Genomic DNA, 19,623 nt, shown 5'->3' with positions numbered 1-19,623 from the left:
CATTTACAAAATAAAAAATCATACTCTCTTTGTCCCTATTCCGTTCCACATCCTTTGTCTTTATATATATATATATTTTAATTACATTTAGAATTTTATATTTTATAATTTTTTAATTTTAATTAAACTATTTAGTTATCTTTTAATATTAATTTATAAATATTTTTATTATATAATAATTATTTTTAGTAATACACTTTTCTGAATAGAAGAGAGGAGTATAATTCAATCATAAATTACAAGAAATGTTACAGAGAGGGACACCATTATAAGTTGATTTGAATTAATAAAGCAGAAGTACAAACAGAGTTTGCATCCATCACTTTGACCAAGATGAGAGTGAAGTAGGCAATACTTTATATGGATTCAGTATTCCCTTGGGATCCAGTAGCCTCTTGATACACCACATTAATTCCACCTGCAAATATACCCAACATACAAGGCTCGTCACGTAGTAATTAATTTTTTTACTTCTTATTATATCACATTCAAACTACTATTCAAATCAAAAATAAAAAATCACCAACAATTAATTTAACTGAAAAAAATCCTGAGGCTAGAAAGATGATGACGATGATGACAAACATTGTCCCTCCAAAAATGTCAATCAACATCGATTATATTCTATTATTTCTTTAAACACACAACTATCAATCTGCTCAAAAATCTTAGCAGTAGTGGTTATACTTTGAGGACTGTATATCTTCTATGCGTTGTACGTACGAGCACTTCTGTATATATCTGGTCATCTCGTTTTCTCATCTATTCGTGATATCTCTATTTCCATTTTTATCCATTCATAACTTTTATGTTGTTACCCTATACTTTATATGTATGAGAATAAATCAGTTGCGAAAAAAGAACTGGAGATTTTACTCGCTAGACGCCCACATGAGTAGTGAAGGGAAAAACAGGAAAGATGACCATGTGCTAAATACATGTAACGGACACAGAAGACTCACAGTTTCAGCCGACTTGCTATAATGAATTTTATTTGCTTTCATCGACCCAAGGCCATGCTCAGCACTGATGCTTCCACGATGCTTTGATGTCCAATCGTAGACAAAAGGTTCGATTTTGGACAACACCTGAAGTGTATGAGATTCATTTTGAAAATATCTGAAATTGAACAAATTTCAAAAATTGAAAGGAATAGGAGATGACCATTACATTCTTGTCATATAGTGGAGTTGATATATTGAGGTGTAAGTTGCTGTCTCCAAGGTGGCCATATGCTACAACATTTGCTGACGTGCCTGGATATATCCGATTTGAGGAATGAATAATGTTAGAAGATAAGCTTCAGAAAAGGCATATGCTGTCTAAATCAAACTAGAGGTTTCAGAAGAAACAGATTCACTCAAATTTTATGATAAACAATTTAAATGAAATTTTCAAGAATGCCAAGGAGCAACAGTGCAGCAAATTAAGATTAATGGTGCTATACCCGATCAAAAAAAAAAAAAAAAAGAAAAAAAAAAAGAGAACAATGGTGCTATCACTTAATTACCAAGACGATTTCTCATTTCTTCAACAAGATCATACATCCATTCTAGAGGAATAGACAAGTCATATTTATATACAGCCCCTGCTTTCATCAAAGCTTCGGGTAATCCCTGTAAACATGTAAACAAAATTAGGATTTAGAAAGAGCTGTGCAGACAAAAGTCTATTCTTGATCAAGTTTAAACATAGTACATCATCCTATTCATACACTTTAAGCTAGGGTTTTCTAAGATCCATTGACTTAGAATTTAGTGCAAGCTAGAGTATTGAATTTCATACCATTCATTCCCACAAATTCCATATCGATCAGTACAGCACAAATTATCAAGTACTTAGAAATTGGGTCTCTCCACAATGATTATAATGGACCAATGTGAACAGTTAAGTACCTCGCGTATTTGCCAGAATGCTGATGCTTGATTTATGTCTTGTGCTAGAACTCCATCAGTTACTAGTCCACTTTCGACAGACTGAACGAGGAATGCTTCAAGCTTTTCACTGGTGAATGCAGGTGGAAATAATGGAGATCAAATACATATATATATACACACATTGTTCACTGGTGACAAAAAGTACACATGCAAGATGAATTGAATTAATAGATCAGCTCCCATAAAGTGTCCTTTGTGTTGTGTTCATGATTGCAAACCTTGAAAAAGTTTATCCATTCAAGTCATTTTCTAACTCGAAAGATTAATTCATATGGTGATTACAAATAAAATTACTTGTCATGAGATTGGATGCTGCCAGTTGTCTCAATCAGGACATAAAAGTTGTGTTTTGACGAAGGTAATGGATTGCGAAGCCCGTCTAAATGTTTTAGAACCTGCCATAGAGCCCAACCAAGTACGATTATGAATCAAAATACATTCCAGTAAAAGTTATTTTGAACAGGGATAATGATATAAAAAGACAAAAAATTTTGTATTCAACTAAAATTTGAATTCTGGAAACAGATTCCCTAAGGCCATGTTTACTACATTAAATATTTTCAACATGTCAGGAGAAAATATAAGAATGATATGGTGAGATATATATGCATTTGAAGATTATACAAAATTTATCAAATTTTGACACTGTGTTTAAATAATAATAATAATAATTAAAAAAATAATAAATAAAGAAATAAAGAAAGAAAGAAGAAGGAGAAGATTCAAAGTGTTATATCAGCTAAAGGTATCTCACCAAATCCATAGCATTGATGTCCAAAAATTCAAATGCAGAAAGAATTTCACCTAGCTTCCTTCTCGCTTCAAACAAGAGTTTCTGGAATAACCAGAAAACAAGCTCATGAGGTCAGTTGTATTTTATTAAGAGTACTTCTATAACAAACCTATTAAGACAGCTAATACTGTGGTGTATGACAAACAATTTTTGACCCATGCCTTTTCATGCATCAAAAACGGTGTTTAGGTGGTCTGATATGACTTATGAGGGAGCAACAGTATCGATCACAACCTCATCTATCTTGTAAGCAGAATTTGGTTTTGACTAAAGAGAAGCAGCACAAGAAATAGGCAATGAGAAGAAAGAACATCACTAGCTCATAATAACTTAGTGGTGACAAGAATATCACTAGCTTGTAATGACATAGTTGCAATTCCCGACATCCACATACCCTTTAAGGTCAAGTACCAACTGACCCAGTGAATCCTTGCTCGAATCTCTAATGTGATCACAATCATTCCTTCCCTCACCTCACCTTTATACATATATATTTGCTTACTTCATTCTCTCAAGTCGCATTAAAACGATAACACTTCTACTCCGTTGGACCACAGAACAACGTATCCTCATCCTTTCCCTACTGTTCTATCCAATATCTACACACACACATACACACACACATATATATACATCAACTCACAATCTCTATCACTTTCATCCATAGATTCATAAATTTGCATGTTTACTCGTACATATATTTTAATGCTTTTTAGCTAGATTAAATCATCCTTAGCTTAATTAGTTCGCTTATCTTTTCTTCTTTAATTGCATTAACTCATTATATTTTTTATGTTTAAAATATAGCATAACCTATACACTTATAATTCGAAGTGTTCTTTTTTATTTTTGACAAGGTTTTTGAAGACACCTATTTCATTATATACATATATACAATTTTTTAATAGTAAAATCTTCAAGAACCTTTGAATCAACAACCCTGTAACAACGGTCAGAATCCTATGGTATCTAATAGCCATAACCATTAAATTATAAAGTGTAAATGTTTACAAGTATGGATACAGCCAAATAAACTATCGTGGAAGAAATGCTAAAGTTCTCACATGACTTAAAATTTTTCTCAAATATTACCTGACAGCTGGTATAATCTTCACAAGCTAGGAAGGCTACATTTATTGATGACAACTTAGGTGGTGTAAGTATCGAGACTTTTGTTATGATTCCCAAAGATCCCTCACTCCCTATGGAACACAGAAAATAATACAGTATAGACAAGAAAGATTGGTATATCATAACACAAGAAAATCAACAATAATTTTATTCACCAATAAACAAATGCTTCAAGTCATATCCAGTGTTGTCTTTGCGCAAAGTCCCAAGCATGTCAAGCACAGTACCATTCGCTAAAACAGCTTCAAGACCTTCAATTTCACATGGACAGAAAATATCATGCAATCGTCAGTTAAGTCTCCTGTTAAGAAAGGGCACAAGACTAGAATCTTCCATGGTAGAGAAGTGCTTCAAATTGTATGGAAAGCTTTTCAGGCAATAACTTAGAGATATATGTTTTACATGAATTAAAATGATTTAGGTGCAGACAAACAGAATAAAGAAAAATAGATGAAGAGTAGTGCCAAGATTTAGAGATCACTACTTGAAATCAACATCAACTAAAATTAGATAAACGTTGAAAACACTTCTAGCTCCTAATTCCTAATTCCTAATTCCAAACCCAATTTCACCTGCTGGATTTGTGTAGAAGGCACCTTACTAATTACAAATGATTTTTGTCTCACATTTGACAAATTCAAATATAATATCAAAGGATTCAGCATATAAAAATTGGCCAAAACGCAGCTCATGGAATAACAAATTCAATACAATAGAAAAATAATAATAATAAAAAACATTAAAAATCTATGAAGTACTGAGCTTGATATTTTGTGGGAAGAGCTTAGTCAAGAAACTAAGAAAAATAAATAAATAAACTCTAAAAGAAAACAGGGCCTAAGCATTCTAAAAAAACATAGATAGTCGTACTTTCATATTTATTTATATTTTTTGTGGACTTGAAGGGATGCTGTTAAATTTTTTATTTGTTGAACAAGTTTCAAGGGTAACTGAATTCTTTGAAGTATGAAAAATCAGATGTGGTATGCACGATATACAGGAGGACAATCCACAGTGAAGTAAGAGCATTGAAAACATAACACTAACAGGCCATAATACCACATGGAAAGAGACATACACCAAGGGTATAGTAAAACAAGGGGTGAAAATTGAAAGGAAAGAAAAATGACTCACCAAGAACACTGCCATGGAGAGAACCATACCGGACAAGGCGCAAGCCACCAGCATTAGTTGAAACATTTCCCCCAATTTGGCAACTTCCTTTAGCACCCAAATCCAGTGGCATAATAAATCTGGAAGGCCAAAACAAAATAACTTATGGGAAACTAGATACAAACAAACAGGACCACAAAATACTAAGCCATTACTAATTGGTGCCCAAACGCCAGACAACCTCTTGTTGCTTAAGTTTTGGCGTTTAACAACATATGAATCAGGTATGATCTTAAGTCCACAAATCACTGAACCAACTAGATCACTGCTGTTCGTTAAGACTACTATTCAACCTGTTAATGGTTTTCCCAGTGGAATTATCAGAACATCATTGCTATCACAAATAAATTTTGTTTCAGATTAAAAACCAACATATTATAAGGAAAAATAATAGTAATATGGCTAAGAAGAGTGGGTTAAGGCCCTTAAGGTTAATGAGACTGTTATAGATAGTGTCTAGGGGATAAGTTTTCTGAAATTTGAATCAGCTATTAGACTTGGAAAGGGAAAGATATCCTTGTAAGAAATTCTTTGATTTATTTCCTACTGTTTAATTTCCTTCAATAAGATTTTCCTTTGTGACAATAGTCCAATTTATTTGTATCTATGTCTTCCAGATTGTTTCTGGGCAGCCTAAGGAACCGATTGAGGTGCCAAGCAAGAAAATTGCTAGGGTGTTTGGCGCTATGTTGGTGAGGCTGTGAGCATCTTGCTGCTGCCGCACCAACCAACCACCCATTTGTGATTGCCACAGGCAACCACAGCCAAACCTGATGCAACTATCGAATCCCAGCTATGCCAAAACTTCCTCACCGATCAATTAAAAAAAAGGATAGATAGAAATTCTTATATTTCTTTTTTATTTTGGTGTAATCATTTTATTAAGATTTTAACCTCTTAGGATATTGCAATAGAATCATTTCAAGCAATAATGGTTTCAGATATTAGTAACTTGTATGTGCCTCACAAAAGAATGTAAAGGTTTTTTATTATACTCAGAAACATGGGAGAAATTACATAGAACAAGTTGTAACAGCACGGATACCATTGAAAAATAATTTATGATGTGGCTAAGAGGAAACATCTCAAAACCGTATCACATATAAAAAAATATTACCCTTCATTATCCAGAAAAGACATCAAATTTTCCAAAATGCATCCTGCTTCGCATACTAGTACACCGCTAACCTAACAACAATAAAAAGCTAACTACTTCAGTTGCAATTAGTCAATGATAATTAAAAAAACATTGTATTTTGGAATACAAGCATGACACTTAGTTTTCCAATTATACAAATGCAAGGGATAAAAAGCTATGTAGCATGTAAAAAAAAAAAAAGATTTACTGGCGAAAAAAGGCTGACATTTAATATCAGACGATTAAGTACAGAATAGTGCTTCCCCATCCCATAACTTTTGCTAGTTTTTGTATGCACGATTTCTTAGATTGTACAATTTAGATAGTCAAGGGTCTATTTTGACTTTAATATTTGTTTGGAATTTTATGTACATTAATAAAATTTTATATAGAGGAATCAAAAAGTAAAACTTTATAAACAAAGAAATGATGTAGAATTTTGGAGCATCCTAATAAGAAAGAATAACAAAAGATTTGGCATAAAGATAGTATAACTACGGCATCAACTATTACCTTATCGAAGGAAAGGATGTTATTCATTGCACTCATGTTGACAATTACCTGAAATGGAATAGTTATCACGAGAGAAGTAGATACATAAGTTCAAACTTCAAACATGAGAGCATTGAAATATTCTTAAACTTCAAAATTTAATGACAAAATAAAATGTTCATTCCATGCCTTTGGCAAGTAATAATGAGGGATAACAATTAAATATGTATCCTCACACCATGAGAATCTATGAGAGAAAGAAAACAAAAGTTGCATGCACATTGATGACTCAAGCTCGAGTATTCTCACACCAAGAGAATCTATAAGACTAAGAAACCAAAAGTTGCATGAACATTGATGACTCAAGCTCAAGTATCCTCAAAAGTTAGCTTAAGCTAATAAATAAATTTGAAATCATCTAAATATCTAATAGAAGACATCTAATAATAAATTTAAATAAAGAAATCCAAAACATATATCAAACCACAGGGACTGTTGGTCTGAATGTAAACTTCATTTGATCAACATTTCGCCAACAAATTTACAAACACAATTCTAAACCCCCAAATAACTTTAACTACTGTATTTTGCCAGGAAAGTAAAATCAATAATTCAATATTTACCCTCAATGCAAATGTGTGTTCCATTGTGTTATTTTTATATATTTATTTATTATTATTTTTTTTTTTGTGGTTGTAAAAGCTAACCATCACTCTACACCCTATCCACATAATATCATTGTCATACATAAATATTAAAATTAAAAGAAATCTATCAATTAAACAAAGCTATTTATTATCATAGTAAATTGAACAAATTAAAATTATAGAAACAAGTGAAGACTTTCTTGGGATATAAAACCTAAAAAGATCTTTACCTTAAGCTGCAATAGAGAATCCAATACCTCTTGATTGGACACTAAGTGTCAGAAATGAATTGCTACAAGCATACCTCATCAAAGACAGGTACGCTTCCTCCCACAAGACCTGTATTTCCACCTTGGGGTACAACAGCCAGGTATCTAGAGTTACAGTACTCAAGGATCTGAGAAACCTACAATGAATGATTACAAAATTATAGCAGCCAAAATTAAATGAACAATGAAGGGCCTCCTATGATGATGTCAAGGAAACACAGAGGGCTAGAAGCGGAGCCATTCAACATACTCCTCTACTCATCAGAATAAGTAACATAAGTTCTTTTTCAGTAATATGTGAACTAAGATCTTGGACTCAAACATAACCAATAATGCTTTTGGAATCATAATAATCTCTTCTATGAGAAAACAAAGATAAGGATTATGAATCCCAATTACTCAAGTTCAGCCAGATACCTCACACTCTGGTACCATTGAATTTACAGTGCAACTAATAATCCTTACTAGTATTTGAATTAAGAGTTTTTAGGCTTCAGTTTAAAGCTCCCCTTACTCTAAATAATGAAAAAGTTACACTTCTCCAAAACCAAAAAACAAAAAACATGAATTAGAAGATTCAATACTGCTAAACCAGATATATAAAGGCTAGCATCAAAGATGAAATAATTAGAAGAATGGAAATCCATAGAAAGGGTCAGGGTGATTCATGAAATTATGCCATCATCTATTTCCCAAAAGCTCAAAGCCTTGGGAACTTCTAAATAAAAACATAAACTGTCGAAGACAATTCAATATAAAAAGGTAGTTAATGAGCCAAAAGAAAGCACAAACCTCCTGTGTGCTTCTAGGCTGTAGCATTAGCTTACTTGAGCCTTTGTATTTCCGCATCCAGTCCATGTTCGCATCTTCCAGCTTCTCCTCTTCCTGAGCCACACCCTTGTCTCCCAAAATATTCTTAAAGTAGTTTATATCATCAGAATTAATCACAGAAAAGGACTTGTTTCTTGTGGGCGTTGATGCCATTGAAGTCAAATTTCTGTAATGGATTTGGAAACAATTGTTCTCGTATTTGCAGAAAGCAGCTACAAGACCACGGCCATAACTTCTTAAAAATGAATTACACTCAGGAACAATTTGATTGTGGTAAAAAGCATTTCTCCCACTCATTCGAGTAAGGTTATTAGTAAGACCTGTCAAGAACAAAAGAAAACTGATAACCAACAAGATAAAGCTGATTCTGAAAGTGTTATGCAAGAGGCATACCCCCACACTTGTGATTTTTCTTACTTATAGCCATAAATAACTAACAAAAGCACCTAAAATGGTGAATGACTATATCTGTTTGCTAGAGCTAGAACTAAATTATACCTAAAAATCGAAGTACCAGAGCATATCAACCCTCAAAGATAAGAAAGCGGAAATAATTCAAGAAAGTGATTATCTTCGCTTCCATTATGTTCATACTACAGAATACATTTTCAAATGTGAATTCCGCGTACCCGAAAAGGATGATCGAAAGTTGAATAATAATCTACGGTTCGTCGGATGATCAAAAGAGTGCTTCCACAGACGATAAGCTCCCTGAAAATTCTTCATTGTTAATCCAATTGCATCAAACCGGCAGATTGATGGGTGTAATCGACACTGATTAAGGTGGATATGTGCGGAGAGTTTGCTGATTCTTGGTGACCAAAACAGCGCCGGGATCTGCCCATTTATTCATAAATTCCAGGTAAGTAATGCTACCCTAAATTTACCCAATATACATACAACATCAGTAACTCATTAAACACTCCAAGATTAATCAAATCACAGCATCAGTAACTCATTAAACATTCCGAGATTAATCAAATCACAGCATCAGTAACTCATTAAACATTCCAAGATTAATCAAATCACAGCATCAGTAATTCTTACTACACAGAGACACTACTTCAAATGTACCGATGCTAATGGCTAATGCTATCATCGAATCAGATTTTACGAAAATTTTCACATATAGTATATATACATGATTAAAGCAATCCAACAGGTGACATGGCAAGTAAACTCGACTAACCACGATTAAAATGCGCCACCATGTTCTTCCCAGGTAGTAAATGCCCAATCAAAGGTAGATTCTTTTTTTACCGCAGGTAAATCCTTTATACCCAGCACGTAATTAGTACAAGATTGTTTAAACCAAAGTTTGGGCCTTGTAGTTAGGCCCATACTTGTCTCATGTAATATGGGCCTAGAATCCAATAAAATGTTGGGCCTTTTTGAGAGTTGAGAAAAATTTTAGGTTAATTACTTCATATATTTGATCCCATTGTATACGTATCAACTTGGGTCCAATGCATCGGTACAAATTTAACCTTAAAAACTTTAAATCATAAAAAATAATACAGTATAAACAACTCGATATATGTATCATATTATAAATTTAATGAAAATATGCACATATAACCGTTGTAGTTTTTTTTATTTTTTTTTGGCAATGCTATTTTTAAGACAAAATAAAAGATAGACAAAAAAATGATCCAATAGTTCTTTTAATCCTCACTCATCCTCTTTAACAAGTTGTTAGGAAACTGAAAAATTTTCATTCCTCTTGACTAGGTCTTCTTTATCCAAATGTCCCAACCAAAATTATTTATGCCATCTTCACAAATTCTTGCCGGCGATAACAACTTTCACAAAAATTCATTTGAACGAATTCCTCCAACTACCTGCGATAACAATTGAAAATATAAAACAAAATCTTTTCACAAAAATTCACCCGACAACATGCAGCAGAGAGAATAGTTGAAAAGAAGAGAGAAATACAGCACCGAATAACTTGATTTGAAGAAAGGGAGAGAACGAAGAAAATTTAGCCCGATGGGGGCCTCGACTGCACGACATTGTGTCTCTTCTAACGCCATCTACTATGAAGCCGTTGTAAAAGCTATCGAAATTACAAATATAGAGTCACTGGTGTTGCTAGTAAGTGCATCATTTTTGGATCACACTTTTATCCCTTTGGATGCTGTCATGATTCCCGCCAATGTCTTCAATCACTTTCCACCAGTTAATGCATATTTCTAAAACAAATTAAACTCACATTTCACTCCCTATTCTTATTAGATAAATTGTTCTTAAGTCAAAACCATACACGACACATAATGGGGCTGTTCAAATTTCACCCATTAAAAAACTTGGATGCTAAAAGAGCATAATGAGCTAGAGTTCGTGGAGGCCATTTGCACATTAACAGCAAAAGTTTCATTTCCATTAACAACTTAAAAGAACCTTTAATGGCCAATTCGGAGTCGAGAAATCAAGCCATGGCAGCTTTCTTCTCCTCTTCAATCCGTTTCAGCTCAACTAATCTCTCTTGCCAGGCTTTTTCACGAGCAACTTGAGCCATCTTCCGCTCGACCCTTTTCATGAGTTTCTTTCTTTTGGCTTCTTGCATCTCAGCTTTTCGCTTTCTCTTCTCAGACTACACAAGGACAACATATTTCTTAGCACAGAGATAAACATACATTAGTGAACGGCTTGGCTGCTTAAAAAACAGATTAGCACATATGATTTCTCTAATAAAACAGCAGGGCAAAGCATAATCAAGGGCATTGATATGATTAAATTGGCATCCAAACTGAGGGATATTAACTGAATAAGGTAACAACAGCAAGAAGAAAATCTGCAAAAGATAGGTATCCAGATTCTAAAATTCCGACATTACAGTTGAAGCTCATAAAAGTTCTCCACTGGAGAAATCAAGAAACAATAAAGCCAATAGTTTGTCGGGGACTAATTTCATCCAAGAAATAATTGTATCACTAGGAGTTCTAACAAATACGGACAAGCTATCTGCAACAACAACCTCAATCAGTCACAGATTAAAACAACTTTGGAGCACATATCAATATTACAAAATTTTGAATGACCTTGTTTATGTATCAAAATAATATTTATTTATTTATTTATTTATTTTTTCAGAATTAAAAGGAGTAGCTACAAGTTCAGTAGGCTGGTAGCAATTAAACTTTCTTCATGCTTATTAGGCTACTATATAAATGGGAAGTTACAAATAACTTAGAACAATCACAGCAGAAATCGAACTTCAGTCAAATATTAGCCATAACTCTGAAGGAAAGAGTTCATTTTAAGTACTAAACGAACTATCTTGGCAGCCTCAGTTGACTTATCATGTCTGTTCATTATACAATTTAGCAACAGAACAACATAATGTGATTCCTAGATTGCCTGATAATAACCATGCCATAAAAAATTCGATGTAAGATGTAAACAATTTTGGACCTCACATAACCTGGCAGCTGCTCCAGTAAAATAGTAAAAGAATTAGTTTCTTTTCAGTATCAAACCTGCTTTTGCACTGTGCGGGCTACAATAATTTCTATTTTTTTTTTTTAAATGCCTATGAAATATCACATAAAATACATAATTTTACATAAAATATTAGATCAGAAACATATTTTCCATTCAAAATATCATATCAAACACCTATTTTTTATGAAAACCATTACATAAAATACTTAATTTTATTTTACATATTACATCAAAAACATATGTTCTATTAAAATATCACATGAAATGCCTATTTTCTATTAAAAATATCACATCAAAACCTATTTCAATTCAGTATTTGTATAATTTCCATAACAATCCAAAACACGGTGGACACCCCAGAACACAAAGGAACATGCCCTGAATAGTTGTTGTACATAGCACACAGCAGAGCATGTTCCATGCAATGGAGCACAGCACTCACATGGCAAGCTATGCACTGTAATTATTGATATATAATTAACACACATATATGTATATATATAAGTAAACAAAATAACACACTTTCAACAAACCAAAATAATCACTTAAGAATCTCAATATTAAAAACATATCAAAATCCACAGTAGTCTTAAATGAAACCAAATTACAAAAAAATCATCGTTAAACAAAGTATATAAATATATATTACTGTAACTAATATCTAATAAGATAACAAAGAATTTTATATTTTAAAACCCCAACATTGAAAAAAATTAGGGCTCAGAAGGCTGACCTATCCTCATATGTATGGTAGTTGATCCGGACTGATAAGTGGTTTGGGAGTCAAAAGGCTTGTGGGGGCAAGCGACAGGAGGAGAGAGTGGAAACAATAGAGAGCAGAAGGGGCAGAGCAGAAGCAAAAGCAGAAAAGAAGCCGGAGAAGGGAAACAGAAGATATAGGTGCCATGGGATGTGCCTTTTACTAAAATGTTTTGAATTTCCATTAAGTCCACAATTAAAAGCCATACTTCATGATCGATGCAATCACACTCTGGATAACATCAACTAAATCCCAGAATAAATCTGTTTGTTATGACTCTCAATTATATCCATCTTGGAGAAATAAGACGTGGACAACAAAGCACATATAATACTACAGTGGATGTGATGTAGCAGACATACAGAAGATTTCTATGTATGAAAACATCCAATCAAAGTCAGAACCATAAAATGCACACCTCTTTACCAATGTATTTCATAAAGAGTTTCGATTGTCTCAAATTCAAATTTATATATATCCTAAGAACCATCAACTAAATATATTCACAGAGAACATTAGAGAATAAAATGTGTCAATTCCAAACAGTCAATAGAACAGATCATACCATTATAAATGCACGATGCTGCTTGATCCTCTTCTTCTCATTCCTTCTCTTCACGCTCCCTTCGTTTGGTTGGTTAGGAAGTATAGGCTCCCCAGGCACGTATTTCACCCAGGCATACGGTCCTAATGATTTTTCCACACGAAAAATACTCAGAACTAAATATCTTCCACTAATTTTATCTCAGAATACATATTAGCACCAACAAAAAAAATGCAGGTATCAGGAAACTGCAATAATTCGAACAATTTGGAAACCTGGTGGTCTCAAGCTGGCTCTTTTCCGGCGAGGCTTGTCGCTAGGTCTACGCTTCGGGTACCTGGAATCCGTAAGGCTGTGGAAGGCATTACACGGAGGAAACCAGGGAAGGTTGCGACTTAGGGGGGCGGAGACGCGGCGGAGCTCTGGCGATGTGGAGGCGGCGGAGAAGGTTGCAGCCGGAGCAGGGAAATGAGATGCGGGTAAACGGAACCTGGATGCGGGTCGGATTAAGGATCTCAACGCTCCGAAAACCATGGCGCGGCGCTGTGATCCCTCGGAAGAGCGATGGAAGGAAGAGGAGAGAACCAAAACGACGACGCTTCGTTGGGTTGGGCGGTTTGGTTTATTCACTTATTACTGATAATATAAACCAGGCCCATTTATCAGCCCATTATGATATAACTGTTATGAAATTATGATATTTTGTTTTAAAATAAATTTTAATTGTTTTTAAAAAAAATATGAAATACACGTGTCGACACTTCATGCGTCACCACATGGAAAAGTAGGAGTGAATCTCGTAATATCAAACCATTACCACCTCAAGCTTGTCACTCCCAAACAATATATATTTTCATTCTCATTCGATCATTTCCCCTATTGCCATCAACAGTAGAAAGCTAAAAGGTTCAGACAAAAAGAATTACATTAACAATGGGGAGAAGTAAGCTTCCGATTAAGAAAATCGAGAACACTACAAATCGTCAGGTTACATTCTCGAAACGACGATATGGTCTGATAAAAAAAGCTTACGAAATAGCTGTTCTCTGCGACATCGATTTAACGTTAATCATGCTCTCTCCGTCGGGTCGGCTCAGCCATTTTTCTGGTAGGAAAAGGTAATTGTTTATTCTTGCAGTGCATGGAAATGTATCGATTTTATTTAGTTATATTTATTAGGGTTAATGGATTATTTGTTGTTCTTCGAATTTTGTCAGAATTGAGGATGTGATTTATCGATATCTTAATCTCTCTGATCGGGATAGGGGAGGGTAAAGTTTCTTGGTTCTTACTACATTTCTTAATGTGAATTTTAATTTGTTGATTATGTTCATTCTGCTCTTACACTTTCGTTGCTGTTTCGATGAATACAGACTTGTCCCAAATAGAGATGTAAGTTTCTAAACATTAGCTTTCATTTGTCTTTCTTTATTTCTCTAGATGTGATGACAGATGCCATTTGGTTGTTGTTGATTTATGCAGCAAATTATGAACACTTTGATAAAGATAAAAAATGAAAAGGATGTTGCTGTGCAAAGGTAAAAACTTTCTTGTTAAATTTGGTTCTATCTCTTGATTTTATTTCATCTTACAATAATGTTAATGATTTCTTTTTGTCTGGATTAGTCCTGCAACTCCAGGTTCTGATACTGAGGTATGTAAATTATTTTATAGTCCATAGAACATACACAATTTTCACGTGTTATTAATTCATTTCCTTAATATTTTCAGGAGATACAAAAAGAGATCCATGAGTTGCAAAATCAACTGGAGAAGGGTGAAGAACAGCTCAGGTAAAAATCCAACTTGGCCATATTTTGATTTGCCAAAATCCATCAAACTACACCCTTTTTGTACATCAACAAATATTAATATCAAGGCCGCAGATCCTGTGCTCTTCCGCCGATCATTTCGCTAATTTGACCGAATCAATATATGCTATAGAGTGATCAATATATATTTATAGATATCTTGCTATATTATAAAATAGCATATGCTGAGTTATAATATAATTTATATAATATTATAAGTATGTTGAGATATGTATAAATATATGTTGGTCATTTCTATAACATATGCTGATCCGGTCAAATCATGGTGTTGAGTTGACCGGATCAACAACTGATACATGCTTTAATATCAATTACGTAACAACAAACACAGTAGTTGTTCGTCTTTGTGTTTGTATTTTTGTTCTTGAGTGAAAGAATTATTAGATGTGATTTTTGTATGAAAAAGTATATTTTTACAATCGCTTGTGAGTTGTTAAACAATCATATTGAATAAAGAAAAAGCACTTCATATCTTATTATTTTTGTTTGTTATCTCGAAGGATTTTTGAGCCGGACTTCGACAAGATTACAACATTAGAAGATTTCGATTGGTGTGAAATGCGACTCGTGGAGGCTTTGCGCCGCGTCACCCAAAGTAAGGTAAAGACAGAAATCAAGATTCATGGAATATTAGTTTAATTCATTCTTCCAATTCATTCATTTTATAAGTTTTTCTCTACAAAATGGAACTTCCAGAGAATTCTTTCAAGTAAAGTGGATCAGCAGCAATCAAGCTATCAAGACACCATACAGGTAACTATAACAACAACAGCAACAACAAAAGGATCTCTATATTCTTTAATTTGCATTAATTCAGTTTCCACTGTCTGATTTAATCGATGTATGCTATGATTTTATGTGTTCTTGAAAGCAAATAAACACAGTGGTCCAGTACATTACTGATGCACAAGCACAAGAAGAACAACCCTTACTTGAGACTGAAGACGATAATGGGATTGAGTTAAACAATGTGGATCACTTGAATTTTGGATCTGATGCATGTTCTGGAACTATAAGGTTTGGACATCTTTCCTCTTTTTCTATCAGTATATGGTTCCTTAAAATTTGGAAATAACCACAAAGTTTTGGTTTGATCTAAAAATTTATTTCAGGGAGCATGCATCACCAACAATTTATGACTCCATGTCCCATACAAGTGGAAATGAGAATAAACAAATCGCGGAAGGATGCCAAAACGACAACCCTAACATCGATGCCTTTCAACAATTCTACCCGCCAAAGGATTACTATACCTCTTTGCTACAATCTGAAAGCTCAATTTCCTTTGTCAAGGTGATCAGAAATTTCTAAATTCTTGTCTTCGGTAACTTATTTCTTATACACACTTGATTTGACCCAATCAACATGTAAACAAGATGTGTTTTTACATACCACAACGTATTGCTATGTTAAATAGAAGTATATTTTATGTTACGTAGAAATATATGTTATATTATAAATATGTAACGTTATATACTCTCTTCGTTTATAATAAACAATTTTATTTACCTATAATTTTATTAGTTATACTTTAACAAATAATAATCAATTTGTCACTATTTTTTTTTTTTTACTTATCAAATCACTTCTATCAATCCTCTAATAAATTTTCTGTAGTACTTCCATTTTCTTTTTACCTAACTAATTTTTACATTAATATATTATTATTTAGTAGTCTCCGTACCAAAAACAAAGTGACATAATTAACTCTGGACGAAGATAGTATAATATTTATTGTCTTTCTTTATTATATATGTTGATTTGATCCAATCAGTATGGGATCCACTTCCCTCTTCTACAATAGGTTTACTAACGACAAATATACAATGTTGCCTTGTTTTTTTTATCTCCTAATGATGTAATCCATAATCCATCCTAAGATTTCGGCATACAAACAATAAAACATGATCACGATCATCGCAACATGCTTCATCCTCATAAAATCAACATTTTCATTAAGTCATCGATTGTCGTATACATGCCAGGATATTGTGATCTTCGAACTTACAAATAATTTTTACACTATCGACACAATTTGCTGAAAGAATGTCTGTCGAATAAACAATATTTGCAGGGCGTAATGGAGGGTGCGCCGGAAGCCCTTACAGTAGCAGATCAACAAGCCATGCAATTTTTGGCACCTGAGGGCCACCAGATGCCATCAAGTGAGCTTCATCTATAACTAATCTGGTGAATACCTGTTGTAGTAAGCAAATTGACGAACAAAATTGTAGTACAACTACTGAATAACTGAATGGATATAATAAATTTTCTTTTGATAGTTTCTCATAAGATTTCATGAGGGAGATAGGAGAAATTTATGGGGTATATTTGTTATATTATTAAGAATACGATAGTTTAATATATTTTATCTAATATTTCGAAGTTTAACTACCTCCATCTTATTATCATGGCTTTTATTTTTTGTTTAGATCCTAGATTTGTTATATATTGCCACTACTAGAATATTGAGTTGTAATGTTAGATAGTCGACAACTATTACACAATATTGATACAACATATGATATAGTTTCACACATTACATGTAACAGTTAATTTCAGCACACAATATACTCTTGCACAACATAAACAACACATACTTTTATTTATGTCATTTTTATCTGTACTGAATCGATAGTTCATAGATATTGAAAATATTAAACTTGCATTGAAATAAATATGCATAAGTAGTTACACATTCATCTCCTTTATAAACCTATTAAGATCAATAACTATATAGTACTCCAACAATGACAATTGTAAATTCGAATAATTAATCATTCGTGATTGATCTAACTTCTTTTTTTTTTTTTTTACTCAAGCCATTTTTCTTCCATTAGAAGTAGGATTGAGAAAAACTAACACAACAAAGTGATACAAAATACTTGGGTTTAAGTTAAGAATTTCGATTCAATTATACATACAGATCAACACGAATCCGACACAATTTATGAAAAAATATATATATTCTTATTGTTTACCAAATTATTGATGTTAGCCGTAAAGGCGGTTTATAAAAATTATAGTTTGTAAAAATTATTTTAATGAGATGTTGACCCTTCCACTTTATTTTTCATCTTAATATATTACCGACTTAAAATTAAATCAATAGACATGACCAATGCATAAACAAAAAGCAAGACTTTAAGTGCAACAATCAAATTGGACATTTTATTTTCTTAACCAATCATTTATTATAACAAAAATAACATTCATAGATAGGATGAGGAGTCTTTTTCTCACTGTGAATGAGCCTTTTGTAGTAAATTCTCAACTCTCATTGCAACATTGAGAGCCACAACGTTGTCACTTATTTGGGATCTAAGCCGCCGGAGACCTCCATCGAGTATTTTTTAAGTGGGGGCGGTTGCTGATTATGCCCAGGATCTAGCCCACGAAGCACCACTCTTAATTGCTCGTTCAATGATAGTTCAAGTGGAGGTGGTTGTTGGTTATGTCCAGGATCAGGTCCTCGAGGAACCACTCTCAACTGTTCTATTAAGGATAGTTCAAGCGGAGGTGATTGCTGGTTATGCCCAGGATCTGGTCTACGAAGCACCACTCTCAACTGTTCTGGTAAGGATAGTTCGAACGGAGGTGGTTATTGGTTATGCCCAGGATCCGGCCCACGAGGCACCACTCTTAATTGCTCATTCAATGATAGTTCGAGCGGAAGTGGTTGCTGGTTATGCCCAGGATCTGGCCCACGAGGCACCACTCTCAACTGTTCTGGTAAAGATAGTTCGAATGGAGGTAGTTGCTGGTTATGCCCAGATTCGGCCCACGAGGCACCACTCTTAATTGCTCATTCAATGATAGTTCGAGCGAAGGTGGTTGCTGGTTATGCCCAGGATCTGGCCCACGAGGCCCCACTCTCAACTGTTCTGGTAAGGATAATTCGAACAGAGGTGGTTGCTGGTTATGCCCAGGATCCGGCCCGCGAGGCACCACTCTTAATTGCTCATTCAATGATAGTTCGAGCGGAGGTGGTTGTTAGTTATGCCCAGGATCTGGCCCACGAGGCACCACTTTCAACTGTTCTGGTAAGGATAATTAGAACGGAGATGGTTGCTGGTTATGCCCAGGATCTGACCCACGAGGCACCACTCTTAATTGCTTATTCAAGGATAGCTCAAGTGGAGGCGTTTGCTGGTTATGCTTCGGATCTGGCCCGCGAGGCACTACTCTCAGTGGCTCCATCAAGAGTTGTGCCGATGGCCATTGCTGTAGCTGGAAAACTTCTTTATCAATGGGCTCGTCTTGAAGGACATATGCAGATTGAGAAACTGAATGTGTACCGATAAGTGCTACAAGGATAATAAGTACCAAATTACTCAAAACTGATTCGGCCATTCGTAACTTAATTGAGAAACAAGTTGAAGAAATGAGATAATCAAGAAGATGTTTATATACACGACTTCAAAGGGAATACAAAAATGATCTTTAATGTAGGATTAAGAGATTGACAAAAATGATATGAAAATTTAGTCGTGATGCATGTCAATATCGTAGGCTTCCAATGAATATACTGATCAGAAATGGTCGATTTACTAGACTTTGACTCAGATTTTGTAAAACTTCTTACTATGACGTATGAATTTGGATACGATTGATGGAATGCAATAATAG

At 34.0% G+C, this 19,623-nt stretch overlaps 3 protein-coding genes across 5 annotated transcripts; 1 reads left to right on the top strand and 2 right to left on the bottom strand.

Moving 5' to 3' along the window:
• Positions 1 to 171: 171 nt before the first annotated feature.
• On the bottom strand, positions 172 to 9,614 carry LOC127266075 (D-2-hydroxyglutarate dehydrogenase, mitochondrial). Of its 3 annotated transcripts, none has more exons than XM_051296188.1 (16): positions 9,553 to 9,614; positions 9,041 to 9,248; positions 8,373 to 8,731; positions 7,616 to 7,717; positions 6,686 to 6,733; positions 6,152 to 6,222; positions 4,996 to 5,114; positions 4,017 to 4,112; positions 3,823 to 3,932; positions 2,692 to 2,772; positions 2,232 to 2,332; positions 1,896 to 2,004; positions 1,511 to 1,616; positions 1,171 to 1,256; positions 963 to 1,088; positions 172 to 418 (listed from the first exon to the last, which is right to left on the bottom strand). In XM_051296188.1, the coding sequence occupies exons 2-16, from the start codon at positions 9,135 to 9,137 to the stop codon at positions 320 to 322; spliced, it is 1,710 nt and encodes a 569-aa protein (XP_051152145.1). In that variant the 5' UTR covers positions 9,138 to 9,248; positions 9,553 to 9,614; the 3' UTR covers positions 172 to 319. The 3 variants fall into 3 exon arrangements, with proteins under 3 accessions (XP_051152145.1, XP_051152144.1, XP_051152146.1); XM_051296187.1 differs by lacking the exon at positions 9,553 to 9,614 and adding an exon at positions 9,475 to 9,510; XM_051296189.1 differs by lacking the exon at positions 9,553 to 9,614 and adding an exon at positions 9,486 to 9,495.
• Positions 9,615 to 10,346: 732 nt separating this feature from the next.
• LOC127266193 (uncharacterized) lies at positions 10,347 to 13,777 on the bottom strand. Its single transcript, XM_051296361.1, has 3 exons — positions 13,438 to 13,777; positions 13,184 to 13,305; positions 10,347 to 11,007 (listed from the first exon to the last, which is right to left on the bottom strand). The coding sequence occupies exons 1-3, from the start codon at positions 13,694 to 13,696 to the stop codon at positions 10,843 to 10,845; spliced, it is 546 nt and encodes a 181-aa protein (XP_051152318.1). The 5' UTR covers positions 13,697 to 13,777; the 3' UTR covers positions 10,347 to 10,842.
• A 318-nt stretch (positions 13,778 to 14,095) lies between these two features.
• Positions 14,096 to 19,298, top strand: LOC127265859 (uncharacterized). The gene is made up of 13 exons (XM_051295875.1): positions 14,096 to 14,280; positions 14,380 to 14,433; positions 14,536 to 14,554; positions 14,645 to 14,700; positions 14,789 to 14,816; positions 14,894 to 14,955; positions 15,495 to 15,594; positions 15,691 to 15,747; positions 15,866 to 16,011; positions 16,107 to 16,287; positions 17,069 to 17,159; positions 18,425 to 18,726; positions 18,825 to 19,298. Exons 1-13 carry the CDS (start codon positions 14,096 to 14,098, stop codon positions 19,296 to 19,298), a joined length of 1,755 nt encoding a protein of 584 aa, XP_051151832.1.
• The last annotated feature ends 325 nt before the right edge of the window (positions 19,299 to 19,623 follow it).

Source organism: Andrographis paniculata, unplaced genomic scaffold (assembly GCF_009805555.1).
Source record: "Andrographis paniculata isolate CXL003 unplaced genomic scaffold, ASM980555v1 Contig74END, whole genome shotgun sequence".
NCBI classification, from domain to species: Eukaryota; Viridiplantae; Streptophyta; class Magnoliopsida; order Lamiales; family Acanthaceae; genus Andrographis; species Andrographis paniculata.
This window is presented reverse-complemented; position numbering and strand designations above follow the sequence as displayed.

What these genes read in the sequence shown, in the direction of transcription:
- LOC127266075 (XM_051296187.1), bottom strand. Translation starts at nt 9,510, where the DNA reads ATGATAGCATTAGCCATTAGCATCGGTACATTTGAA. An exon ending in GCGTACCTGTCTTTGATGAG is followed by an intron (nt 6,734 to 7,615) that starts GTATGCTTGTAG and finishes ATTCCATTTCAG; the next exon opens with GTAATTGTCAACATGAGTGC. An exon ending in ATAGCAAGTCGGCTGAAACT is followed by an intron (nt 419 to 962) that starts GTGAGTCTTCTG and finishes GTATATTTGCAG; the next exon opens with GTGGAATTAATGTGGTGTAT.
- LOC127266193 (XM_051296361.1), bottom strand. Translation starts at nt 13,696, where the DNA reads ATGGTTTTCGGAGCGTTGAGATCCTTAATCCGACCCGCATCCAGGTTC. An exon ending in AGCCAGCTTGAGACCACCAG is followed by an intron (nt 13,306 to 13,437) that starts GTTTCCAAATTG and finishes AAAAATCATTAG; the next exon opens with GACCGTATGCCTGGGTGAAA. An exon ending in AGCATCGTGCATTTATAATG is followed by an intron (nt 11,008 to 13,183) that starts GTATGATCTGTT and finishes GTCCTTGTGTAG; the next exon opens with TCTGAGAAGAGAAAGCGAAA.
- LOC127265859 (XM_051295875.1), top strand. Translation starts at nt 14,096, where the DNA reads ATGGGGAGAAGTAAGCTTCCGATTAAGAAAATCGAGAACACTACAAAT. An exon ending in AAGGATGTTGCTGTGCAAAG is followed by an intron (nt 14,701 to 14,788) that starts GTAAAAACTTTC and finishes TGTCTGGATTAG; the next exon opens with TCCTGCAACTCCAGGTTCTG. An exon ending in GCATGTTCTGGAACTATAAG is followed by an intron (nt 16,012 to 16,106) that starts GTTTGGACATCT and finishes AATTTATTTCAG; the next exon opens with GGAGCATGCATCACCAACAA.